Source organism: Podarcis tiliguerta, assembly GCF_965153285.1.
Source record: "Podarcis tiliguerta genome assembly, chromosome: 6".
NCBI classification, from domain to species: Eukaryota; Metazoa; Chordata; class Lepidosauria; order Squamata; family Lacertidae; genus Podarcis; species Podarcis tiliguerta.
Window position 1 is genome coordinate 2,068,921 of NC_139539.1, and position 27,321 is coordinate 2,096,241.

General features: G+C 46.8%; 1 protein-coding gene across 5 annotated transcripts; it reads left to right on the forward strand.

Annotated features, from left to right (window-relative positions):
* Positions 1–6,204: 6,204 nt before the first annotated feature.
* Positions 6,205–27,140, forward strand: LOC310680604 (uncharacterized protein). 5 transcript variants are annotated; one of them, XR_014512855.1, is made up of 15 exons: positions 6,225–6,306; positions 7,937–8,063; positions 8,523–8,652; positions 9,251–9,355; positions 11,408–11,548; positions 13,633–13,717; positions 14,199–14,262; positions 15,075–15,154; positions 18,389–18,598; positions 19,677–19,733; positions 21,036–21,176; positions 21,296–22,170; positions 23,312–23,378; positions 24,283–25,494; positions 25,647–27,140. XR_014512855.1 is itself a non-coding variant. In XM_083447491.1 (13 exons), exons 2-13 carry the CDS (start codon positions 7,955–7,957, stop codon positions 22,435–22,437), a joined length of 1,485 nt encoding a protein of 494 aa, XP_083303617.1. In that variant the 5' UTR covers positions 6,205–6,666; positions 7,937–7,954; the 3' UTR covers positions 22,438–22,887. The 5 variants fall into 5 exon arrangements, 3 of the variants coding, with proteins under 3 accessions (XP_083303617.1, XP_083303616.1, XP_083303618.1); XR_014512856.1 differs by having other exon boundaries at positions 24,283–24,362; positions 25,930–27,140; XM_083447491.1 differs by lacking the exons at positions 23,312–23,378; positions 24,283–25,494; positions 25,647–27,140 and having other exon boundaries at positions 6,205–6,666; positions 21,296–21,363; positions 22,143–22,887.
* The last annotated feature ends 181 nt before the right edge of the window (positions 27,141–27,321 follow it).

The window sequence follows — 27,321 nt, forward strand, 5'->3', positions numbered from 1 at the left end:
TTTAGATGCTTCCAGAGAAATGGTTTGCCTTTTCTCTTGGGGGCATCAGCACAAGAAAGGCACCTCTTCCTATGCCTTCATAACAACTTTGTGCACACAGGACCTTCAGAATCAGTTCAGGAATAGATTAAACCGCTCATCACCATAAAATTGCAAAGAGTGCATCCTTGGACAGCCACTTCACAAAACATATTCTTTAAAAATCATGGTTGAACTCACACGCCACACTTCCAATTTTCCCTAGCACTAACCCTCATGGCTTATTCTTGCTTTGTATTTCAGCAAGTCAATCAAAGTCTATGCCACCACAGACATACATGGACCCACACTCACCCAAACATACAAGCATGCACACTCCAAAATGATAAGCTTTACCACAGGCTTCACAGAAGCTGGATAAAACAGCATTTTCCACAACTTTGCTCTTTGTTCAGACTATATGCAGACTCCCAAAAAGTGCCCATAAACACATACTTGACCCGAAATTCTCTTGGGAGGCAACTTAAAATGAAAAGGAGAGACCATTTTTCCTAAACCTATACTGGAAGACAAATACCTCAAAGGCTGGTTCACCAAATTCATGGCAGGAGTAACAAGGGTTAAAAACAGAGAAGGGGGGGGGGGGGGAGAAGCACCTGATGCTAACAGGAGTCACAACTTTATACTTGGTCCACAACTAAATGAAGCCTTGCAAAAGTGCAACTAACCACTTCACATGGAACCTAAAGTAACAAACTGCACCACCTTGAAATGATTGGTCAAATGAGAGGAAAAATAACCTTTTTAAAGAAAGCTTGCTCAGGAGTAAGTTTACCCATTGAGAAGGGAGGGTGGACAGATGCCTCAAAGCCTAAAACCTTTTAGAGAAAAAGACACTTGAGCAGCCCAGACCTTAAAAGGGATAGACTGAACTCATTTAAAATCAAAGCACCCAAAGACATTTAAACCTTGTTTCCCCTGCTCCAAAGCAGTCTGGGCTGATCTGATGGAAACCTTTTAACGATTATTTAACCGAAATAAATCAAAGTCAGAACTCAACCTCAGACAGGCAATGCCTGCACATGCAAGTTCCACCTTTTAACAACCAATTTACTCACTTTCTTTAAACATACAGTCAGAGTCCAGAATTTCCTTTATGCCCTTCAAGAAGATATAATTAAAGGAAAGTCGCCTATTTTACTCAGCGTCTCAAGCCCACTCCACGACTTCATAACTTTAAATATCCCCCCTCACCCAGCTCAAAGATATATCAATTCTATTTCGATTGCTTGCTCTGTAAATTGATTAAGAGCAGCCCGTAGGTATATTCATAAATGAATTTATGCCAATTAATTTTCATTGTAATTCACTCTGCATTAGAATGGCATTTTTTGTTGTTGCTGGTAATTTATTGCCCCACAAAATGCACCTTGGAAATAAAGTGCAGCTTTTCAGCAGTTTCGCCTTAAAATAGAAGGAAATGAACAAAAACATCAAATCTTGTTACATATTACATATATCCTACTTTATGCTCCATAGAGTGTTGGTGTTCTTAAATTTCAATAAAAAGCATTGGGGGAGGGGAATAGAAGGAAATGAACTCCACGTGAGCTCTCTTTTTCTCTCTCTCTCGCCCACCCACGAAACCCCTGCATAATCGAAGCATGAAGTCAAAAATCACCTGGATAGCAGTCGCCGCACGCCGTGGGAAGAAGCACCGCAAGAACCCTTCTCTGCCGCTCTTCAAGCCGCTCTGCAGTCCCGGGGAGCTGCGCACGTGGCCTTTTATGGCAAAGGGACCGACCAGAGTGAAGCCCGCTCCCTCCAGGTCCGCTCCCAAGCCCCGCCCTCTTGGCCGGGCCGGATTGGCCAGAATTCAAACCAGGTTTGCAAAAGCGGGAAGAAGAGGCGAGGCAGGTGGAGGAATGGGGATGGATTGATTTGAAAGGATCCAAGGGATAATCTGCCCTCCCTTCAAGGTCCTGGATGGGCTGCAAAACGGCTCGAAACAGAAATGCTTGCAGCTGGGGCAGCAGAGCGGCTCTTTCCAAATTATTTGTTGTCTACTCAATTGCAGAGTCCGGGGCACCTGGCAGTACTTTCTAACTTAAGTTCAATACATGCACGCGCAATATGCATGCTTCAAGCTCCACACACACCCCGCGCGCGCTTTTTTTTTTTAGCAAGGAGCTGCTTCCTACAGTGGCATCTTCTTTTTACTTTTTGCAATCCCCTGTGGCTTCCACCAGTAAAAGTTCATTTTGCAAGCCTTTCTTGTCCACCCCCATCCGTTTGTGCCCAATCCCAAGCATGTCTACTAGGATGTAAACCCCATTAAGGTCAGTTGGATTTACTCCCAGGTAAAGGTGCATGCAGTCTCTGCTAGGCTTTTTATTAAATTTTCTGTTTTACAATTTAAAATACTCATTTTGCATCCCTAAGATTTCAGTGACTTTCCTTCTCTTTCCATGGTTTATATTACATATACATCCCTGCATATTTTACAAAAACTATAGCAATCAGTATTCCATTATTGCATCCATCAAAACTAATCCACACTATTGAATTTATCTTAGTGAAGCCAGTGTTTTCAGCTGTGCACAATTATTTCCCATATATTCAATAAACGTCTTCCAATCTTCTTTAAATGTGTGTTCTTATTGTTCTTTTATTCTATATGTTAGGTCTGCATATTCTGTCAATTTAAGTTGCCATTCTTCTTTGGTTGGGACCTCGCTTGTTTTCCATTTGGGCGCTAACGAAACACCGGCCGCAGGTGTAGCATACATAAATAATTGTTTCTGACACCTGGGAATTTCAGTCTGAATTACCCCCAACAGAAAGGACTGGTTTTGGGGGGCAAGTACTTATAAACATTTTTCCCCCCAATCCATTATAGATCATTTCCCAATACTCTTTTACTCATTTATATGTCCATTCACTATCTGTGAATCATTTTCAGTTGGTTCTCCTTCAAAGAATAACATGCTGTAAATTTCAAGTCACTTTTCCAGAGTTTTTCTAGGCTTTGCAAAATTAGCTAGCGGTCTCTACCCCCCCTTCCCTCCCTCCCCCCCTCCCTCCCCAGCAGAATCCCAAACATGTCTACTTGGAAGTAAAGGTGCATGCTGCTGCCTCTGCTAGGCTTGGGTACTGGGCAAAGCACGCAAATTTGCCATTTGGGTGGGGGCTGGAGGCTGTTGCTTTGGGGGTCTTTAAAAGTTACATGAACTCCATTGGGCTGGTGTTGTGAATAAGTGTGTTAAGCTTTTTCATTAACCCCTTTTGATGTTGCAAATAAATCTTTCTGTTAGACTTTTAAAGCACTGCAAGCCTTTGAGTATGATGGCACTACATGTGTTTACGTGTGTCATCATCGTGTGTGTTTTGTTTGTGTGGTGTGTGTTTGTGTATGCAAAGGTAAACTTTATATCATATATAGACTGGCACACCCCCCCCCCTTGCAGAGTTAGTGTCCCTTTAACAGTTGTATGGCAGGCAGAAATTCAGCAGGTCAGAACCAGCCTTTAAATTCCCACTTTTAACAAGGGTGGCAAATCCCTCACTGACTTGGGTGGGACAGCATGTGTATAAGATTTCAGACTTGAACACCCTTGTATTTGAGATTGGTGGAGCTCACAGTTTGAGCCATGTTTGCTTGTTTTAAAGTAAGTCCCACTAGAGCAGCTCAGCCAGCCAGGCTCTTTCCCCTTTATTCCATCAGCGGTGAGCATATATGTGGGGTGCAGAAATGGCACTGATGTAAATTAAAGGTCAAGGGACCCCTGACCGTTAGGTCCAGTCATGGCTGACTCTGGAGTTGCAGCGCTCATCTCGCTTTACTGGCCGAGGGAGCCGGCGTACAGCTTCCGGGTCATGTGGCCAGCATGACTAAGCCGCTTCTGGCGAACCAGAGCAGCGCACGGAAATGCCGTTTACCTTCCCGCCGGAGTGGTACCTATTTATCTACTTGCACTTTGATGTGCTTTCGAACTGCTAGGTTGGCAGGAGCTGGGACTGAGCAACGGGAGCTCACCCCGTCGTTGCGGGGATTCGAACCACCAACCTTCTGATCGGCAAGTCCTAGGCTCTGTGGTTTAACCCACAGCACCACCCACATCCCTTGATGTAAATTAGAAGGTCCTTATTTTCATCTGACAAATGTTGAAGGGTATGTGTACTCCGTTCTTTACCTCCCTGCCCCCCAGCCATGCAGCCCCTCATTTAAACAATGCCATAGTGAAGTTGAAAGATGTAGGTAACAGGCAAAGGGGGGGAGGCCCTGAGGGAGGGAGGACAGACAGACAGTGTCCCTGAGGGCAGCCATGAGGCCTATTAAGCAGAGCAGCCCTGCCTATGGTGGCATCCCTTTGGCTTCAATGACTTCTTGGGCTTCTTGTTCTGCCAATGTTAATGTTGTATTTTAATCTTGTTTTTAAGTTGTATTATATTGTTTTGATACCTGGTGTTAGCTGCCCCGAGCCCGATCTTGGGCTGGGGAGGGCAGGGTATAAATAAAATTTATTATTATTATTATTATTATTATTATTATTATTATTATTAATTTAAAAGGCTCTGTGTCCCTTTAAAAGCTTTGCAACAGGCAGGCATGCAACAGGTAGAGTCCTTATGTGTGTGTCTCCCCGCCCCCCCATAATAACAGGATGCTGGACTAGATGGGCCTTAGTCAACATCAGTCCTTTCTTAAAATACATCTGCCGGAGGCATAAGGGGTTCAATACTGGGATGCAATACTTTCCTCGCCCTGGGCCTTGGCAGCTCACCTGATGCCACCGCTCAATTATATTCCCTGCAGAGTTTTTCTCCAAGGTGCCCAGAGGGAGGTGCCCAGTTGCTGTGCGATGGCACCGATCCCCTGGAGAGTCAGCAACAGGAGTGAGCGGCTGTCTGGCCTCCCTTTGCCTAGAGCTCAGCATCTCGGGCAAGGGTCTTCTCTGGGGGCTTCTGGGCAGAACCGGCTTGCATAGCCAGTGGGAAGAGGAGAGCAGGCTCCCTGGACAGGCTCCTGGCCGGCAGGATTTGCAGAAGCCTTTCCAGCTTCAGAGGTGAGTGGCAGCACCCTTCTTCATTGCATCAGGCACTGCAGCACAGTGTGCCCAGAAGGTGCCACCCAGACCTTGGCAGCAGCAGGAAGGGAAAAGCTGGCCGGTTTTGTTTGCTAGGTTACTCCTTCCTTTGCCGAATGCATCTTCAAATGCTGCTTTTTTGAGGAAAGTTGCTTGCTTGCTGTCCCTTTAAAAGCCACCCAGCAGTTAGTCTGGCCCAATATCTCCACCTTGGCTCTGGCCCTTCCACCTCTGGCTGTGGGGAGACCAAAATGGGGGGCATCTCTCAGGAACTCCCTACAAATCCCAGTGGGGGGGTGAAGGGGCTCCCCATGGAATGGGGGGGGGGCTCTGCCTGTGCCAGAGGGACCCCCTTGGCCAAGGGCTCCTTCTCACCTGGAGGTACCTTGGGACCCCAAGAGTCATCTAGTCAACAGGTGTGGAGAGAGTCCTTTTTTCAAGGAAGGGAGGACTAGAATTAGGGGGGGGGGCAGAATATTAATACACAGCCATCCTTTGAAATTTACACACTCCCCAGTTTTTGCAGTGCAGTCCTCTGGCCAAGAAATTTGTACAGATAGATAGATATTAAGATACAGTGAAAATAACCTAGGAAAGCATGTTATGGGACGAGAAATTGCTTTGCAAAACTGTCCATGTTAGGAAGCATTGCACGCAACCATGTGTGTATCCGGAGAAATGTACACTGAACTGTTGATGAGTTTCCCTGGGGACTTGCCCCCCCCCCCCAGATCCCGAATGCAGGGAAATGAGAAACAGAGAAATGGGCGTCAGGTTCTCTCCTCCTTCCGGCTCCGAGTCCTGCGATTCTAAGCAGCCATACCTGGGGTTGGGGCTCAGGTGCGAGATGAGGGCAAATGCACACCCTTCTCCTCAGGGAGAGCATTGCTCAAGCCGGGCTGCCAAGGGACTCCTTTTCCCGGCAGCGCCTGATCCTGGCCTCTCTCCTCCTCTTGTGACTCCGTGATAGGATTCCTGCCTTGGGATCCCTTCTAACGCTCCTCTGGCCAGAGAAGGAAGCCTCTGAGCTTAGTCTGAGGGGAAACAGATCCCCCCCTTCTGTTCTGCAGGGGAGGGACCCGCCTCGCAGGGCTGGTTTTGGCTGCCTCCGCCTTCTCTGAGCAGCCCCAAACTTGGCTTTTCCGGAAGGAAGGTGGGACCACAAACCTCCCCAACCTCCTTCCATCTCGTCCAGGGAACTGGCGGCTTCCCCCACCGTTTTCAGCTTTTTATCCCAGATGTGAGGAGACATGTTTCAAGAGCTGTTCCCAAACTATCCGTTGCTTGAGTTCCTCCAGCGCCTGACCCTTCCTTCCCTCAGCCAGGCTCTGGAGGCCATAACTGAGCATAAGTTCCCCCAGGTTTCCTCTTAATTTCTCCCAAATGTTTTCCTGCTCTGCTCAGTCGTCAGCCCCAGTCGAACTCTCCCTCATTCTTCAAAGAGTCCATAATCGGCGGTTTCCTCATCCCTCATTTCTGAGTAAATCTCCCTAAGGAGATCCTTCATTCTGGCCTCATCCAGAAGCTCTGAATTTGGTTCTCTCAAAATGGAAAGGCTTCTATATCATCTCCTTTTTGAAATTTTGCTTGTTCCACTGAGGTAACTTCCCCACTTCTCTGTGGAACAAGTCATTCTGCTCTAGGCTGTATTTTTCGCATTTTAAGATTATACATTTCTTTTTCATGTTCCGCCTCTTTCACTCCCTTTCTCTGTCAGCTGCCTGTATTTTCGCTAACCGAATCGGCTTGTTCTTGTTCTGCTTGTGTTTTGACCTCTCTCTATTTATCCTCTGCCTTGTATTTTGGCGAACTGAATCTGTTTCTCTGCTTCTATTCTGTTTTCCATTTCAAGTCCTATCTCCTGACCAGAATTTCCCTCAGAAATTCTAAGAGGAAATTTTAGGAGGAAACCTTTCTTGTTCTTGGTCTGCCTCTCTCTCCCTTTCTCTGTCCCCTGCTTGCATTTTAAATAACTGAATCTGCTGCTCTACTCAAAGCTTGGCTTGTTCTTCTTCTGCTTGATTTTGGCCTCTTTTTCTTTATCTTCTGCCTGTATTTCGGCTAGCAGAATCTGTTTTTCTGCTTCTGTTCTATTTTCCATTTCAAGTTTGATCTTTGTAAGTTCTAACTCCTGACCAGAATTTCCCTCAGAAGTCTCTGCTTCTCAGTTTCTCCTCCTGCCTTTGGCTGCCATTTCCTGACAGGAATTTTCCCTCACAGAAATCTAAAACACTTTCTTCTGCATGTGGGATTTTATTTCCTATTGTGGCGCTCCACCAATTGTGGAGAGCTCCATCTTAATTTTTTCTGAATAAAATTCTCTGATACTTGGAGACTTAGGGAGATGTTTAACAGATGGAATAATTTATTTTACAGAACAAAGCTGGTAAATCAAAAGGTGTGTCAGGTGATAGAAATCTTTCAAGGAACCGTTAACTTTTTTTAGATCTATTAAACCTAGTGGATGTTACAGGCTGCTAAACTAGGTTCTTTTTGGTTATTTCACTTCAGTTTCTTAAGCTTAATTGTATAGTTGTTACAGTTTAGGTATACACACACACAGAGAGAGAGAGAGAATTTACAAACAAATTGTAAACAAATTAAGACATTAGCAGGACTATTGTAAAAACTTCCAGTTTCTAAAAGGAAAAAAAGAGGGCAAATTAAATGGAACTGCTGAAAGAGGGGGAGGGAAGTCGAGGACTGATACGTGAGAATCTTGTTTTTGTTTTTTTGTTGAAATTTTTATTTTTTTTAAATGAAAATTATATATGTGTGTGTGTTGATTTACAATTGTTTATAATATATACATATATCCATAATAAACATTTTATGATGGGTTTAATATCATGCTGGGAATTTTTCTGCAGCTGCAATCAGAGGCGGAGATGATCCGGGCGTGGGGATGCCTCTTCTTCTGGGGTCTCCTGAGCCTAACTTGGGGGCATGAAGGCCAAGGGGCCTTTCTGAGGATCAGGAAGACGTACCTGGAGGAAGGTAACCTCACATGCAAACCTCACAATCCTTTCAGTTAGCAGGGTGAGGCAAGTGCTTGGGTCTCGTCTTCCCCATTTTGCACAAGATGCATGCATGTCCTGAATTAGGTAGGCTGAACTTCTTTGGCCTGTGTTCCATCGCTTCGCTGTGATTTCTCCATTACAGGGGGGTGGACTAGGTGGCTCTTCGGGGCCCTTCCAGTTCTACAGATTCAAATAAATAAATACAAACCAGGACTAACATATTCTAAAAACTGGTCCTTGCTTACCTCTCCATTACATCACTGTTTTGATATATTTTTAAATAATAATAAAAAATAATGTAGCATGAGAAAAGCAATGAAGTACATCGTCCGAAATCTCAGCATTTTTCACAGTCAATAAATGCCTGAGCTGTTTGACTTTTTATTCGCTGTCTCTAAAGCACAGTCACTGATGGATCAAACTACAATTCTTTCAGAGCTTGGGAGATGTCTGGTCAGTTCGGACATGGGAGAAGAGTTAACCCATTTGGTAGGGGAACTCAGTCCCCAACCACCCCCTGATTCTGGAAAGCCCTTCTTTGGACACATCCCACACCTGCCACCCAGGTAGGATCTGTGCAGATTAGGAGCCCTATTTGAAACAGGAACTCTGGAAGAGCACAGAAATGCTTGTGAGCAGGTCCCATTCCATTTAATAGGGTGTGTTCAAGAGAATCTCTTTTACTGAAGACTCCCTTCTTCATGTGAGGGACGCGGGTGGCGCTGTGGGTTAAACCACAGAGCCTAGGACTTGCCGATCAGAAGGTCAGCGGTTCAAATCCCCACGACGGGGTGAGCTCCCATTGCTCGGTCCCTGCTCCTGCCAACCTAGCAGTTCCAAAGCACGTCAAAGTGCAAGTAGATAAATAGATACCGCTCTGGCGGGAAGGTAACCGGCGTTTCCATGCGCTGCTCTGGTTCGCCAGAATTGGCTTAGTCATGCTGGCCACATGACCCGGAAGCTGTACGCCGGCTCCCTTGACCAATAAAGATGAGCGCCGCAACCCCAGAGTCGGCCACGACTGGACCTAATGGTCAGGGGTCCCTTTGCCTTTACCTTACCCTTCTTCATCGGGTACCAGAAATGTCCAGCCCACAGTTTTAGGCACCTCTCCATTTAACTCAGAGCCCCCACTAGTTGAGTTGCCTTTTGCTGTCTTTGCAGAATAACGGTGGAGACCCCGTATCGCCCAGCTATTGATATAACAATGCGATCAGACGATTCACTGAACCTCCATTGGATAGTGGTATTTGGCGTCTATTTAGAATAGTAAGTTCTTTTTCAGCATCTTCTTTTCAGGAAATAGCCTTGAAGACCAGCAGTGAAAACTCTTCAATTCTATAAGTCTGTCATATTTTGGAGCATCCAAGCAATCTTGCTGTTAGAGATGAACTCTGTTGACCCCCAAAGAGGTCAAATCTGTATGAGCAGATCTGTGTTTTCTTATCAATCGTTTTCAGCCAGTTCAGATGCCTTTTTGGCTGGAATGGGTGGTGGAAATTTTCAGATAAACAAATAGATGAAGTATTATGCCATTAGGCTAGAAAACTCCATCGCTAGCATGGAACCTATTGCTCCCACAGGAGGCACTGTTATACAGTGGTTCCACTCCTTCCGCCTGGGCCGTGTTCAGAAAGTGGGGTGGGGATGGGTGTTCAGACCCCTGGGCCCTCACTTGTGGGATGCCTCAGGGTTCTGTCCTCTCCCCCATGCTTTTTAACATTTACATGAAACCGCTGGGAGAGATCATCAGGGGGTTTGGACGGGGTGTTCATCAGTATGCAGATGACACCCAGCTCTACCTCTCCTTTAAATCAGAACCAGTAAAGGCGGTGAAGGTCCTGTGTGAGTGCCTGGAGGCAGTTGGAGGATGGATGGCAGCTAATAGATTGAGGTTGAATTCTGACAAGACAGAAGTACTGTTTTGGGGGGACAGGGTGCAGTGGCGTAGCGTGGGGGGTGCAGGGGGGCCGGCCGCACCAGGCGCAACATCTGGGGGGGGGCGCTCGCACTCGCAGCTCTCTGCCCCTACCTGGCTCACTCACTCTCTCTCACTGCAGTGCTGGCTGTGCGAATCCGATCCGAGCCGCCGGGTCGCCGCCCACTGTGGAGGGGAGGGTGCCAGGTGTGCGGTGTGGTGCGGTGTGGAGAGAGAGCGAGGGACTATCTGGGGGAGGGACAGTGCAGCGGGGGGGGGCAAATTACTTGCCTTGCCCCGGGTTAGGGGGCACAAATTACTTGCCTTGCCCCGGGTGCTGACAACCCACGCTACGCCACTGACAGGGTGTGGGTGGGTGTGGGGGACTCCCTTGTCCTGAATGGGGTAACCATGCCCCTAAAAGAGCAGGTGCACAGCCTGCGAGTCATTTTGGACTCACAGCTGTCCATGGAGGTGCAGGTCAATTCTGTGTCCAGAGCAGCTGTCTACCAGTTCCATCTGGTATGCAGGCTGAGACCCTACCTGCCTGCAGACTGCCTCACCAGAGTGGTGCATGCTCTAGTTATCTCCCGCTTGGACTACTGCCATGCGCTCTATGTGGGACTACCTTTGAAGGTGACCTGGAAACTACAACTAATCCAGAATGTGGCAGCTAGACTGGTGACTGGGAGCGGCCACCGAGACCACATAATACGAGTCCTGAAAGACCAACATTGGCTTCCAGTACGTTTCCGGCCACAATTCAAAGTGTTGGTCCAACTTTGAGGGCCTTCTGGCTGTTCCCTCACTGAGAGAAGTGAGATTACAGGGAGCCAGGCAGAGAGCCTTCTTGGTAGTGGGACCCGCCCTGTGGAAAGCCCTCCCATCAGATGTCAAGGAAATAAACAACTTTCTGACTTTTAGAAGACATCTGGAGGCAACCCTGTTTAGGGAAGTTTTTGATGTTTTATCGTGTTTTTAATACTCTGTTGGGATCTGTCCAGAGTGGCTGGGAAAACCCATCCAGATGGGGATGTTATTAATAATAAATTCTTATTCTTACTACAGTACCACCAACTTTGGTGGCTTTAAAAACAGAGTAGATTAGACAAGTAAATGGAGGAAAGAGCTCTCAATTTAGCCAGGATGGCTATTCTCTCCTGCCCAGTTGGAGGCAGCAATGCTTCTGAATACCTGTTGCTGGAAACCCCAGGAGGCAAGAGAGCTCTTGTGTTCAGATCTTCCTTGTGGCTTTCTCATCTGGTTGGCCACTGTGAGAACAGGATTCTGGGGCCAGTGGACTGATCCAGCAGGCTGTTCTTAGGTTCTTAGGTAGGCTAAAACCAGCACTTTGTGTTTTCAGGGCGTGATACAAATGCAATATATCCTTTCCTTCCATCTAGTTCCTTTGATCCTTTGGGCAAAGAGGTGGAGATTCAAGTGACAAAGGACTTCTCAACTGTCATGACCATGAACAGCAGTGGATTTCAAATAAAGAGCTGCCGCTCCTGTGGTGGTTGGTCAGATATCAAAACCTGGTACAAGTAAGTAATAATAATAATAATAATAATTTATTATTTATACCCCGCCCATCTGGCTTGGCCTCCCCAGCCACTCTGGGCAGCTTCCAAAAGAATATTAAAATACTGTAGTAAAAAGGTAAAGGTACCCCTGCCCGTAAGGGCCAGTCTTGACAGACTCTAGGGTTGTGCGCCCATCTCACTCAAAGCGGCCAAGGGCCAGCGCTGTCCGAAGACACTTCCGGGTCACGTGGCCAGCGTGACATCGCTGCTCTGGCGAGCCAGAGCCGCACACGGAAACGCCGTTTACCTTCCCGCTAGTAAGCGGTCCCTATTTATCTACTTGCACCCAGGGGTGCTTTTGAACTGCTAGGTTGGCAGGCGCTGGGACCGAACAGCAGGAGCGCACCCCACCGCGGGGTTTTCGAACCGCCGACCTTTCGATCGGCAAGCCCTAGGCACTGAGGCTTTAACCCACAGCGCCACCCGCGTCCCAAAAAATACTGTAGTACATCAAACATTAAAAGCTTCCCTAAACAGGGCTGCCTTCAGATGTCTTCTAAAAGTCTGATAGTTGTTGTTCTCTTTGACATCTGGTGGGAGGGCGTTCCACAGGGAGGGTGCCACCACCGAGAAGGCCCTCTGCCTGGTTCCCTGTAACTTGGCCCCTTGCAGTGAGGGAACCGCTAGAAGGCCCTCGGCGCTGGACCTCAGTGTCCGGGTAGAACAACAGAACATTTTCCTTGGGCAGGTGACAGGGGAAGAAGACAAACAGCCAAGCAATTCACTCAGGGCAAAGAATGGCGGGCTAGACCATGTAAGTGAATGTTGTGTTCTGGCATTCCTGATGGTTGGCAAATGATTTCAAGTCATCAATCTGACCAGGTTTTTGTTTTGTTTTTTGTTTTGTTTTGTTTTGTTTTGTTTACTACTTAACCTACCTGATCAAAACAAATTAAAAGCAGAGTTTTCTGGTTCTTTGTTTGATCCGAAGCATTTCATTCCACCAATGTTCTCCAAGGATTTGTGTGTGTGTGTGAGAGAGAGAGAGAGAGAGAGAGAGGGAGAGGGAGAGACAGAGAGAGAGGATGTTTGCCAGCCCTGGATCTCACTGATGTGTTTCTACTCCTGCCCACACCAGAATGAGAAAAGAAAGCCTTCGGTTTTGGCCATTCTGTTGGCACATACTCTCCCTCTCTCATCCTCATTGAATTGCACTGTAAATAACAATCCATAGTATTTTTGATAGTTCCTCTGGAACTCTTTGTTACTGGATTTTCAGCAGTTGCCTTCTGCGCCAGATTTTAAAGACCCGCTGGAAAGCTTTTTATTCTGTCAAGCCAATGCAAGCAATTAAGGGTAAACCCCCAACCAAGGCTTTATTGATATTTGCTTTTAATTTCTATTTGCTTTTAACTAGTTTTTCACTTTTTATGATTTCATTGTCTAGTTTTACATTTCTATATTGTTGATTGCTGTGGTATATTTGTTATGATACGGCAGTGTTTGCGTTTGTATGCACTGGTTGTTGTTTTTTTACTGTCTTCCAAGGGCTTGGAACGGCACTGTTAGAATTCCTGCTCTGTGATTGCAGTCAAGGGATTGTTGTATTTCACATGATGGTATATGTTTTGACTCCACAGAGTGGGAAATGACGAAGACAGGATGTTTGTGTTACTGTGTTCCTTGAAGTGGCGCTTTTGTCCATTGTTCTTTCTCTTTGCTGTCTGATGCTAGAGAGAGAGGGAACCATGCTGCAGTGATCCGTGTGTGTTTACATGTAAATAAAGTAGATTAGCCAAAATGCTGAGTTGCTGAGTTCTGTTACGCAAACTGCGAAGACTCTGTGGATCCCTAAGTGTGCTGATGTCTGTTGGCATCAGTCGCTGTGATGTTTGGGCAGAAGAAAGCTTTTGAAGCTCCAGAACGATTGACCAGGAGGGAGGGAACATGCCAGTCGAGCATGTGTCTCTGCCAGGGTCCTACTCGAGAGTAGGACGACGCCCTAACAGGCACTGCTAGGATGCACCTTTTCATTTAAATTGCAGGCAGCTGCTCTAACTTCTGCAAGCTTTTCGCATCTCTTTCCCATTTTTATCACTCATCAGATCTTCCAGCACTTCGATAGAGGGTGTCACGCCAATGGTACAGATTGCTCTGGGGGAAAGACTGATCCCTGTTTTGGATGAAAAGGTTGGTCTTATCCTGCTAGAGTTGAGGTTGAAATGTACATAGGGCTCTTACTGCTGATGTTAAGTGCATTGATTTTGATGCTGTTCTTGGTGCTACCACTGTTCATAGAATTGTAGAGTTGGGGGGAATCTCAAAGGTCATCTAATCCAACCCCCTTGCAATGTATACTTTCCTTAAAAACCTCTGAATCCACCACCTCCCAAGGGAGTCCGTTCCACTGTCGAACAACTCTTCCCATCAGAAAGTTCTTCCTGATGTTTAGTCGCAATCTCAACCATTGGTTTGAGTTCTCCCTGCCAGAGCAGGAGAAAACAAGCTTGCCCCATCTTCCACTTGACAGCATTTAAGATATTTGAAGATGTCTACCTCTCAATCTTCTCCAGGCTAAACAGACCCAACTCCCCCAGCTGTTCCTCGGAAGGCTTGGTTTCCAGACTTGTGTTTTCCACTCTCACTTTGCTTTTCATGTTTTATATTTCAGAGCTGTGGCCTCTTGCAGTCTGCCCTGTCCAGGCCTGGAGGTTGCCTTCTGAGCCAGAGTCTATGTAAGCAGCTTCCTTCTTTTGCACCTTGCTTTAAGAAATGCTAAGGCAAATCAGGGAGAAGATACTTCAGACAGATTCTTCTGATGCTGGTTTAGTTGATATTTTAAACACACAGAGGGGGAGTAAATGAAATATGCACATTCCCCAAGTTTGAGCTAAATGACTATGGATGCCATTAGGTTTGGGAGAGAAACAGTGCCTTCAATATATCCCCCCTGCTTTTATTAGACATGAAGACCAGAATTGCAAAACTTCAAAATTCCGATACTGTTCCTTTGATGCTGTAACTGGTCCTGTGGACTTCCCCACTCATTCAGCCGAAGCACTGACCTTTGTGTGCATGCCGTTGCACGGGAGGAAAGAGTCTCTCCATTGAAATGAATGGGGAAGTCCATAGCAAGGATTGTTTCAATAGAATGGGCAATTGGGAAGATTTCCTAAAAGACAGGGGAGGTTGGTGCAGGTGATGCATTTTCCAGGAGCTCTGAGGCCACGGGATAAAGACATTTGCTCCTTAGTTAAAGAGTACCAACACTGAATGAGTCTCCTCACTTGAGAGGCAGTGTGGTGTAGTGGGTAGAGTGTCAGAGGAGGAACTGGGAGACCAGGGTTCAGATCCCAACTCAGCCACAAAGCTCTCACTGAGTGACCTTGAGGGCCAGGCACTGCCTCTCAGATTAACCAACCTCACAGGGTTGTTGTGGGGATTAAATGAGGAGAGGAAGAGTCACGGATGACACCTTGAGTTCTTTGGCGAAAACGTGGGATACAGATGCAATAAATAAATATATAAATTCTTGGCTTCCCTGCAGTTGACTTGTCACCTCTTGGGATCCAGTACTTTCTCGAGAGCTTCCTTCTGAGAAATGACACTCTCATCCTCGAGCTGCGTGTAAGTACCAACCAGCGCCATGCGCTCCTGCTTCTCTGAAAAGGGATTCAGGGGGCCAAGGGCTTGCTACACTCTCTGCCCTGCTAACTATTCATCAGGCTTCAAAAGTTTTTGTTCCCAATCAGGAGGAACACCATCTCAACCCAAAAAGTAGTTAGGGACTTGCAATGGCACTCCGCGGCCATGGTGGTGGCTCAACGATGACCCTATCTGGACAGGAATAACTTGGCTACAGTAATGAAATATACTCAGAGTCGCAAAGCGATTTCATGCTCTTTATTCAGCTCATAGTGGTGAGGAGGAATGAATCAAAGTCCCCTCAAAGTATCTGCTTTATATACATTATTTACACAATGGGCTGCACATGATTGGCTAATTCCGGAATTCTACTGTAAGCCAATCAGGTTGTGGATTCACTTCTATCTGGAGCATGATTGGGTGGTTCCTGCCAACCAATCATACTGCTGCATTGTTCTAGGACCAATCAGACTGCTGCATTCTGAATCCTATTGTTCTAGGACCAATCAGACTGCTGCAGTTTGGATCCTATTCAACTCAGTACATAACAAGTAATCTATGCTCTGGTAACCTCAAGGCTGGCGTGTGGCAATGCGCTGCATGTGAGTGGCCTTTGGAAACCATTCAGAAACTTCATACATGGGGCAGCCTTTGAAAATGATTTGGGAAGCTTCCGTTCCTGCAGAATGCGGCTGCCCAACTGTTGAGCTGAACAGATCATAGAGCGCAGTGGCTGACCAGACGCCCCAATGGGAAACCAGCAAGCAGGATTCAAGCACATAAGCCCCTTCTCCCCTCCTGTGCTTTCTGGGATTCAGAATTATTGCTTGCCTTCAGCTGTGCAGGCAGGGCATAGCCATCGTGGCTAATAGCCCTTCACGGCCCTCTCCTCTGTGAATTTTGTCCAGTCCTCTTCTAAAGTCTTAGAATCATAGAATCATAGAATCATAGAGTTGGAAGAGACCACAAGGGCCATCGAGTCCAACCCCCTGCCAAGCAGGAAACACCATCAGAGCACTCCTGACATATGGTTGTCAAGCCTCTGCTTAAAGACCTCCAAAGAAGGAGACTCCACCACACTCCTTGGCAGCAAATTCCACTGTCGAACAGCTCTTACTGTCAGGAAGTTCTTCCTAATGTTTAGGTGGAATCTTCTTTCTTGTAGTTTGCATCCATTGCTCCGTGTCCGCTTCTCTGGAGCAGCAGAAAACAACCTTTCTCCCTCCTCTATGTGACATCCTTTTATATATTTGAACATGGCTATCATATCCCCCCTTAACCTCCTCTTCTCCAGGCTAAACATGCCCAGCTCCCTTAGCCGTTCCTCATAAGGCATCGTTTCCAGGCCTTTGACCATTTTGGTTGCCCTCCTCTGTACACGTTCTAGTTTGTCAGTGTCCTTCTTGAACTGTGGTGCCCAGAACTGGACACAGTACTCCAGGTGAGGTCTGACCAGAGCAGAATACAGTGGCACTATAACTTCCCTTGATCTAGATGCTATACTCCTATTGATGCAGCCCAGAATTGCATTGGCTTTTTTAGCTGCCGCGTCACACTGTTGGCTCATGTTAAGTTTGTGGTCAACCAAGACTCCTAGATCCTTTTCACATGTACTGCTCTCAAGCCAGGTGTCACCCATCTTGTATTTGTGCCTCTCATTTTTTTTGCCCAAGTGCAATACTTTACATTTCTCCCTGTTAAAATTCATCTTGTTTGTTTTGGCCCAGTTCTCTAATCTGTCAAGGTCTTTTTGAAGTGTGATCCTGTCCTCTGGGGTGTTAGCCACCCCTCCCAGTTTGGTGTCATCTGCAAATTTGATCAGGATGCCCTTGAGTCCATCATCCAAGTCGTTGATAAAGATGTTGAATAAGACCGGGCCCAAGACAGAACCCTGTGGCACCCCACTAGTCACTCTTCTCCAGGATGAAGAGGAACCATTGATGAGCACCCTTTGGGTCCGGTCAGTCAGCCAGTTACAAATCCACTGAGTGGTAGCATAGTCAAGACCGCATTTTACCAGCTTCTTTACAAGAATATCATGGGGCACCTTGTCAAATGCCTTGCTGAAATCAAGGTAGGCTACATCCACTGCGTTCCCTTCATCTACCAGGCTTGTAATTCTGTCAAAAAACGAGATCAGGTTAGTCTGACATGACTTATTTTTCAGAAATCCATGCTGACTATTGGTGATCACATCATTCCTTTCTAGGTGCTCACAGATTGTTTGCTTGATGATCTGCTCCAGAATCTTCCCTGGTATTGATGTCAGACTGACTGGGCGGTAATTATTTGGGTCCTCTCTTTTCCCCTTTTTGAAAATAGGGACAACTTTTGCCCTCCTCCAGTCTGCTGGGACTTCGCCTGTTCTCCAGGAATTCTCAAAGATGATTGCCAGTGGTTCTGAGATCACATCTGCCAGTTCTTTTAATACTCTTGGATGCAGTTCATCTGGCCCTGGAGACTTGAATACATCTAAACTAGCCAAGTATTCTTGTACTATCTCCTTAGTTATTCTGGGCTGTGTTTTCTCTACTGAATCATTTGCTCCAAATTCTTCAGGTCGGGCATTGTTTTCTTTATCGGAGAAGACTGAGGCAAAGAAGGCATTGAGGAGTTCAGCCCTTTCTGTGTCCCCTGTTTGCATTTCACCATCTTCTCCTCTGAGTGACCCCACTGTTTCTTTGTTCTTCCTTTTGCTACGAACATACCCATAAAAGCCTTTTTTGTTGCTTTTAACCTCTCTAGCAAGCCTGAGTTCATTCTGTGCTTTAGCTTTTCTGACTTTGTGTCTACACGTGCTGGCTATTTGTTTGAATTCCTCTTTGGTGGTTTCCCCCCTTTTCCATTTTTTGTACACATCCTTTTTTAATCTTAACTCAGTTAAAAGTTCTTTAGATAGCCACCCTGGCTTCTTTAGGCACCTTCCATGTTTCCGTCTCATTGGTATTGCCTGAAGTTGTGCTTTTACTATCTCCCTCTTAACAAACTCCCAGCCATCATGAACTCCCTTTCCTTTTAGTATTACTGTCCATGGGATCTCACCCAGCACTTCCCTAAGTTTTATGAAGTCGGCTTTCTTAAAGTCAAGAAATTGAGTCCTAGTATGCTTGGCTGCTCCTTTCCGTTGTATTGTCTTCTAGAGTGGTGGCTCCCACTGCATCCTGTAGGAGTGAGTTCCATAATTCAACTATGTACTTCTTTTGATGCTGCTGCCAGGTCTTGGAAGAAGAAGGAAAGCCGGACGGCAGAGCAGAAGAGGCAGGCGGTGGAGCAAAAGAAAGGCTTGGCAGCCTCTTGGACTCTCTTCCTAAAATGCACAAGGAAGCTGTCACTGACATTGCCATGGCGATGAAGCAGCTGGACTGGAACTTTGCCCAACTCCTACAACCTATAAAGCCCATCATTCTGGATAAGAACCACAAAATGGTGAGTGGGGCCAAACCCTAGCCCAAGTGGAAACTGTGCAGGGGGTGCTTCACCTGTACCCTAGACCTGTGCCCTCTCTCATGTCATGTTGGCAGTGCCCAGTGGCAGGCATGGAGCGCTAGTTGGCATATTAGGTCACATGTTGAGTCACATCAAGCTGCACATGTGATTTGGAGCCCCAAGGAGCTGTGACTCAAGGCCAGAGTGTGGCTCTGGCAAATGGAGACTAGCGGTGTGGAGGGCAGGGGCAGAGAGAGGAAGGGTGAAGAGATGCTGGTCCAATGCCATCCGTTGGGATTTCCCATTGCCTGGCTGCTCCCTCCCGAGAGAAGCCATACTGGTTCCTCCTTGCTGTCCTCCCATTGGCCTTTGGGAACTAACTGTTTTGAAGGAAAGAACGGGTGCTGTGATGTTTTTATTGCAATTATCTGTAGGTTTTAATAGATCACACAGGCAGACACATATATAATTCTAATCAGCGTTTAATTGCTTTTTAAGGATTAGTGTTTTTTCTCTGTTTTTAGTTGGTTCTATTTTATCTGTTAGCCACTTTGAGTCCTTGCCTGGGAAGAAGGCGGGATACAGTGGAACAGTTTCAGGTTAAGAACGGACCTCCAGAACGAATTAAGTTCTTAACCTGAGGTACAGGTAAAGGGACCCCTGACCATTAGGTCCAGTCATGACCGACTCTGGGGTTGCGGTGCTCATCTTGCTTTATTAACCAAGGGAGCCGGCGTACAGCTTCCGGGTCATGTGGCCAGCAGGACTAAGCCGCTTCTGGCAAACCAGAGCAGTGCATGGAAATGCCGTTTACCTTCCCGCCAGAGCGGTACCTATTTATCTACTTGCACTTTGACGTGCTTTCGAACTGCTAGGTTGGCAGGAGCAGGGACCGAGCAACGGGAGCTCACCCCGTCGTGGGGATTTGAACTGCCAACCTTCTGATCAGCAAGTCCTAGGCTCTGTGGTTTAACCCACAGCGCCACCCGCGTCCCTTTAACCTGAGGTACCACTGTATAATTAAATATAATAATGAACATCATAATAATAATTACTTGTCATTTCATATACCTTCCAGGGCTTTTGCATGTTGGAAAGTGTTCAGCCTCTGCTTCCAGGGCAAGTTTCTGATGAGGTGAGTGGCTTTTTATCTGCTCGGCGTCTGAACCCTCCTTTCCCTCTTGCCTGGTCTTACTTGCATAATAGTAAGTACGTCTACTCAGAATCGGCATGGAATAAATTCCCCTTGGGTGTTAAAGGATAGAGGCTCACACCAAACTCCCAGTCAGTCAGATTTTATTCAGCAATGCATTACAGGACAGAGTCCAAAGGGCCTGTGAGAGCATCTCCAGTAGAACACACACGGTGTGGCATAGGAGCCAAGTCCTAGGGGCTGAGGTCCCTCCCCCCCCCCCGATAAAATATTTGAGGGCCACCCTTCCAAAGTTGAGGGGGGAATTCCCATTGAAATGGTGTGTGTGTGTGTGTGTGTGTGTGTGCGCGCTGTGCCATGTGATGGATTATGTGGGGTGGGGCTTACCTGCCCCCCCATATTTTATTCGACACCCCTGCTGTGTGGGAAATGTACATCATCTTAGCTGCTCATCCTCTCACCCAATTAGCTTTTGCTCTTTCTGGACCTCACCATCTCTTCATCCAACTACAGTCCTTGAAATGCACCTTTACTCAGCCCATTTTCATGGTACCTTTCAAAACCCCTCATACCTTATCTGGAGTTGTTACATCCCATTTTATTCAAGGGGATTTCCTACTCAGAGTGAAGTGATGGACATGAGACAGGTCTTGGTAATGCAGGTGAGCTGTGCAGAAACAAGCTAGCAAGGATGCTCCAAGCAAGCTGCCGGCTAGTTCTGCAGAGGCTCCTTTTATTAGCAGAAGTCAACAATTGGAAACAGTAGTGAAACCACCCTGAACTTAACATATTTCCATCTAAGCACATTTCCGGCATTAGCAAATCCACGTGTCAGCAGGTGTTTCCCAAAAATGTTCCCCCCAATACTTGATTACATCTGCGTCCCCCGTCATGCTCCAGCCAAGCGATATGTCTAGCAAACAAATTGTGAAAGGACAAAAGGTCAGGGGGGGAAACCCTGTTTTCTAGCCAGGAAGGCAAAAGGTCAGGGAAAGCAGGCGCAACGCTCCTTGACATATTGTTGCACGTCTGGTGCAAGGTTTGCCTTCGCAAAGCAGAGCGTTGCCTCTACACAGAGGACATGGTTGGATCTGCTCTGTTATTTCCCAGTGGAAACACAGGTGCCCAGATATATGAGGAAGGCATTTCTGAATTATTTCAGGCTGTGCCAACATCATCCTGGATGTTTTGGGGAGGTTGTTTCCTTTCCTTTGCATTTTAAATTATTATCTACACACTCATCATTTGTGCCCTCATTCCTGTATTTAAACCAAATCTGTGCAGGAGTTAGAAGACTATGTGATGAACTTAACCGCTCATGAACCACCTCGATTCTATAGCAATTTTGGCATACTTTACGTGACTCATCTATTGAAGCTGGAGACGTTTAATGCTGAGGGGATCTCCGTCTGGAGACTAGATGAAGTAAGTTTCGGCCCAGCTCTCTCTGCAGAGCCTTATGCAGGAGAACTTCCCAGGGGATGGTGTCCATCAGCACCATCTCTCTCTGCTGAACGGTCCTCTTTTGTTTCCTTTCATGGCAGACTTACTATGCACCAGCTGATACTTTGATTGCAGACAACAAGCTGAAGGTCTCATTGTCTCTAGAAAGGTAAGACCAGACCACTTGCCTTGCTCACACAAGCAGGATGGTGCTAGCAGTGCCAATGCATCATTTTTCCTAAGTAGATAGTCTAATGTTATGTTTCATATTTTCTTTCTATTCGTCATCTGCTGTAAAGTGTAAATGCAGCTAAAGACATGGCTCACAAGTAAGATACAGCACAGTCTGCAGGGCAACAGTTGGTGTGGATCTAAAACTTGGTTCCTGAACAGGGCTAGGCAGTTGACTACAGAACCATAGAATCAAGGAAATGTAGACTTGGGAGGGTGCAAAATGCTGTGGCCAGATTGCTGGTGGGGGCATCTGAGCAACAACATGTGGTGCCACTGTTAAAACATCTGCACTGGCTGCAGTGGCGGAGCTTCATGCTCCGGCACCAGGGGGCGAAGAGCAGGTAGGGGCAGGGCTGGCGCACATCCTGGGGGCGTGGCACCCAGCACAGGCGGGGGGTGGGCAGCCGTGATGACACCCCACCGGGATCGTGCTGCCAGGGGCGGTGCGCTCCCCCCCCCGCACTCCTCTTCCTCCGCACTCCTCTTCCTCCGCCACTGACTAGCTGCCCATCTACTACTGAGCCAGGTTCAAGGTCCTTGTATTAACTTACAAAGCCCTGAACAACTTAGCTCCAAGTCACCTTAGGGACTACCTAAGGCCTTGGGATCTCAGCTCGATATCACTGCAAACAGCTTCTTGGGGACTCCTGGCAGATGTTGTTCACCGGAACCTTATGGTATGCCGAGCCTAACATGTGGTTTCTTTATTTTCAGTGGATTTCTTCAAAGACATATGAGGGGTGTAAGTTCTTCCTTATGTTTCAATTTATGTGATCATACTAGAGGCTGCATCCCTGCTTGCATTGCCACCCCCACATATCCCGCCTCCACCTGCTTGCAACCCCTCTCTCTTTGCACCTTACCCCCAAAACCTCTTCCCCTTACAGCTCACCCCAAACCGCCCCTGCCCTCCCTTTGCATTTTGCCATTCCTGCCCCCCCCACCAGGAGCAACAGGAGGAGTGTGTGAAAGCTTGCATACTTGGGTTGTTAATAGACCACAAGCATAACATGAGCCAGGAGTGTGGTGCAGCAGCAAATGAAGCTAATGCAATAATTCAAGAGAGTTTGCCTTGGAGTCCTGCTCTCACAGTGGCCAACCAGATCCCTGTGGGAAACCCCAAGCAGGATTCAAGCCGCAGAGCACTCTCCCCTCCAGCAGATTCCTTGAAGGATCCCCTGCACTCCCCTCATTCCGTGGAACTTCCCTGGAGTAGGAGACAGAGGCTTCTGATCTGTGGGGCACGACCCACCTGAAATAATTCTCCACAATCTTCTTGGAATGCTACAGCGCCAGTCAGTGGGGTTTGCACAGTAGCCCCACTTAAATTTCTGGGCATGTGAAATAAGCAACCATTAGACAATCCACCTCAGTTCCGTCTTTGTGCTGACTCCCCATGCAAACCACCCTGATTGCATTGCTGCAGGATCCTTGCTTCAGGTGCTTTTGCTTCTGGGCTGTTTCTGTTGGGATACTGCCAGGGAGATAAAGTCCATCTTGACTCCACGTCGTCTCCGGACGTCCATTGTTCTCCCGTAGACACGCAGTATCAGCAATTAGTGACAGGAGCTCCAGAAATAGCTTGCAAAGTATCCAGAGCTCTTGCACACTCTATCAGCAGATATGCACAGCAAAAGATGCACCCAGGAGAGCATTATTTAGAGGTTTATTCAGCGTTGATCAGAACAGAGAAAACCCATGACTGCCTGCTAGAGATGTCTGGCAGTAAGTGAGAATCGAAAGCAAAGACACAACAGAAACATCCTGTGAGACAGGAAATACGCAGGCTGTGACACAAACATCCTGCTCCCTTTTAAGGTGGAACGGAAATATCCTAACAGTTTCTTGGACTCTGGTAATGACATTTCTTCATCCCAAAACAGGACCTATCCAACGTAGTTGGCATGCTGGAAACCCTACTGGAACTTGAGGATCCTGTTGCATTGTTGGGTAAGAATTTGTCCAGTTTTGTGAGGGGGGCGGCACTTGCTTCAGAGGAACCTTGACAGTTGGTGGGTACAGTTGTGTTAGGGACAGTCCCACATCTGTTAGGGCTGTGACGATTTTGCTCTGTTCAAAGAACAAATCTAATTGTCTAATTTCTGTGTAGCAGAAACTGAGTCCAATAGCTAATTTTTTCAGCCAAGTTCATTCTATAACTGCCATGTTAAAGGGACAGTTAACCCACCACTTCAAATATGTGCTCAGAAAATTTTCATTTGAGGGAGATAATTTAGAAAGGTTAGACATCTTCAGGAAAATATTTGATAAATTATATGCCCCAAACCCATGCATTGCAATTTTGATTCAACACAGTTAACTATCAGTAAAGCAAAATGATTTTGGCAGCATCTAATATCATTATTTTTAAAAAGCATATCTAGAGAGAAGTCGCACAGACAAATTATAAAAACCTAAATGATAGAAAAAGGAGTTTGACTCACCTCTGAATATGCTAAAAGTTTTAACGTTAAAAGTAGCACTCATTATGAACAGAACTTGTTCAAGTAATCTATAATGGTGATTTGAATTAGTCATGTCAATTCTGTGTGTGTGTGTGTGTGTGTGACATAGTGTATGTCTGAGCAATGGCATATAGCTGAGCAGTTTCAAGATCAGCCAATTCTAGGAGGGCAGCTTCCATGGGTGTTAGTCCAAATGCAACGGGTCATTTCATTAGGGACAAACCTGAAATTATGGAGCAGCAGGCACAGTAAATGACATTAGACAGAGGAAGGGGTTGGCAGGCAGAGCAACACAAGGTCCCTGCTGCAGAGTTTCTAGATGGTCACATGCCAGTCCGGACAGGTCACCTTCTGTTTGCCCAAATGCGGATTGTGCTTCTTTTCTTCAGACAATCTGGAGCAGGAGTTCCTGTTGCCGCTGGCTCCAGGCGTGGGTGATGTGGTCAGAATGAAAACCAGCTGTACAAAGGTGAGTCCTTTGGGGTTTCCCATGTTTCAGGATGTAGGTTTAGAGCTACTCAGGGCCTTCTCGGTGGCTGCTCCCGTCTCTGGAGAGGCCTCCCTGAAGAAGCCATCCTGGCTCCCTCCTTATTCTCCTCCTGCCGGCAGGTGAAACATTTCTTGTTCCAAAAGGCTGCTGGGAACTGACTCCTTTTAATGAAAGGGCGGGTGCAGTGCAGTTTTTATGATAATGATCTGTATGTTTTTAATAGATTTATTATGTATAAACATAGTTTCAATTTTATCAATGTTTAATTGTTATTTAATGATGGTTTTCTGTGTTTTTAGTGGTATGCTGTCTTGAGTCCTCTCAGGGGAAAAGGCGGGGTATAAAATACATATATCATAGAAGCAGTAATACGTAGCCCTGGGGTGTAGGGGGCAAAGCTGAAAAGTGGAGCCAGTTTTTCAGAGGATAGCATCGTGTCCCAAGGACCTTACAATCTAAAACTCAGCACAGGGGACAATCTAAAAGCCCGCACTGGCAGGTATGGAAAGGGATACCTAGAGGAGGAACATGTCTTTATATCAGCTACTCAGAGTGAGGCAGATGAGCTACTGGAGAGAGAGAGAGGGAGTTCTGGGGTACAGAGGTAGTGCTCTGTCAAAAGCAATGGCAAGCTCAGGCTGGAGACCCCCGTAAGAGAGGGCTCAGGTGCTGTTTCAGAGGCAGCCATCCTCAGACTGAGCCTTAAGTTGGGAGGTGCAGTTCCGCTGTAGCTGTTGGCTCCACCTGCGCGGAGATGAGTGTCTCCACTGAAAGGAACCTGGCTGGCTTGAAGAGTTGTCGTTTGCAGAGAAGTGGGAAGCCTGTGCTTCTCCCAGGACTGCTGAGCCCTCTGAGGCAGAGGTGGGCTCCATGCCACCCTGGGGTTGGAGGTGGGCTAGCAGAATGGGCTTCTCTTGCCCAAGAGCTCCTGGTTTCATATGGACAACTGGACAAACTCCCTCTCCCACTCATTCCCTGAAGGAGGGGCGACTGACCCAGAGTCAGGAATGGGAAATGGGGCACCCAAGTCCACATGGGGTTCAGGGATGTTGCCTGTGGCCAATGGGCAGAGGTAGAACAGCAAGGGACACGTTTATCATAGAATCATAGCGTTGGAAGAGACCACAAGGGCCATCGAGTCCAACCCCCTGCCAAGCAGGAAACACCATCAGAGCACTCCTGACATATGGTTGTCAAGCCTCTGCTTAAAGACCTCCAAAGAAGGAGACTCCACCACAATAGAATCATAGAGGGACTCCAAAGGAAACCAAGGAAGCATTTCCCATGTGAAGGGGCTAAAAGATATCCGGCAGCTCAGAAAAGAGCCAGCCAATGTCAGGTCACGGAATTCGGCAGCGAAAAGGAGTGAAGGTAGCAAGGAGGATCAACTGTGCTGAAGGCTGCAGAGAAATCCCTTAGCACTAGGTTTGGGAGACGGAGGGGCAGCAGCAGCTTGGAGAGGTCAAAAAGCAGAATTAGAAAAAGTTTAATGGTCCCAGTTCAGGAATTGGGAGGCACGTTTTGAACTCCTTTTTCTTCAACCTAGGAATACCTTTTGATGTCTCTCATCCCCAACCAATGATGCCATTCTGGATCCCTGCATGAAAAACCAAGTGGTTGGAATTGTGTCTTACTATTTCCTCTAAATTTGGATCCAGCTCCTTCTGTTGCATCAACCATGCACTGGGGGCGGGGTGGGGGGATGGCAGAAAATGCTTTTCCCAGCCTTGGAATGACTAGTATTGCTATATTCAAGTAGCATGCAAGAAATAAAATTGCTTTAAACTTCTGAGTTGTGGCAAAAGGCAATGTGCGCACCCCATGTGTGGGACTTGTGTTTGTGTGTGTTTGCAAACCCCTTTGGAACAGATGGGAACCACACAAGGATTCCTGAACAGGCTTTGCACAGCTCCCATTCATTTCAGGGAAGCTTGCGTGAGAGAGCTTTCAAGTGGTTTGTGTCTTCCCAGTCTTGTCTTTCAAGGGCTCTGCATGGCTTCTAGCCAGGATGGCTATGCTCTGCCTCCACAGTGGGAGGGAAGAGGGGTCTTGTGCTCCAATCCTGCTCCCTGGTTTCGCACAGGCAACTGTTTGGCCACTGTGGGAGCAGGATGCTGGACTAAATGGGCCATTGGCCTAATCCAGCTTTCTCTTCTGACATTTTTCTGGTGTCCTCTGTTGATGGATGAACTGAGCACAGGTCTCCTTTGATGGGTTTCCATCTCCCATTCCTCCTGTATTCCAAGCATCATCCTGTGGATCGTGTCCAGCAAAATATACTTCTTGTCTGACTATCTTGTCTCCCCCTCACTTTCTTCCTTTGTGATGCATCAAGGACTTCCGACCCAAAATGTCAGCATTGCTATTTCCCCTTCATGAAGGTTTGCTGCAATAAAGTCCTCTTTCGGTGTTAATAAGCCCTTTACTTCCTCTGCATATTTACTCGTTTATATTCAATGGATTTATAAGCCACTTCACAGAGTAGAGTTACTGAAGTGGTGTACAATAAAAGATAAAATGAAGTAAACAAAGAAAAGAAAATGTGAATTCTAAAAACATTAAGTCATATCTACGATCTATCTAACCACCCTTCATAAACCCTAATTAAACACGTGGTCCAAAATGGGCAGAGGAAGGAGATGCCAGATCTCCTTTCCCAATGCAATTAAAATGTGTATAAAATAATTGCATATATAAAAGAAATTTCGATTCCAATCCAAAAATAGTGGAGCTCGCTTAAGAGGGTACCAGGGGTGGGCAACCAAGATGTGGCCCAATCGCCTTCTCAATCTTCCCACTGACGGTCTGGGAATCAGCATGTTTTCACAAGAGTAGAATGTGTCCTTTTATTTAAAATGCATCTCTGGGTTATTTGTGGGGCACAGGAATTCGTTCATTCCCCCCCCCCCCCAAAAAAAAATATAGTCCGGGCCCCCAC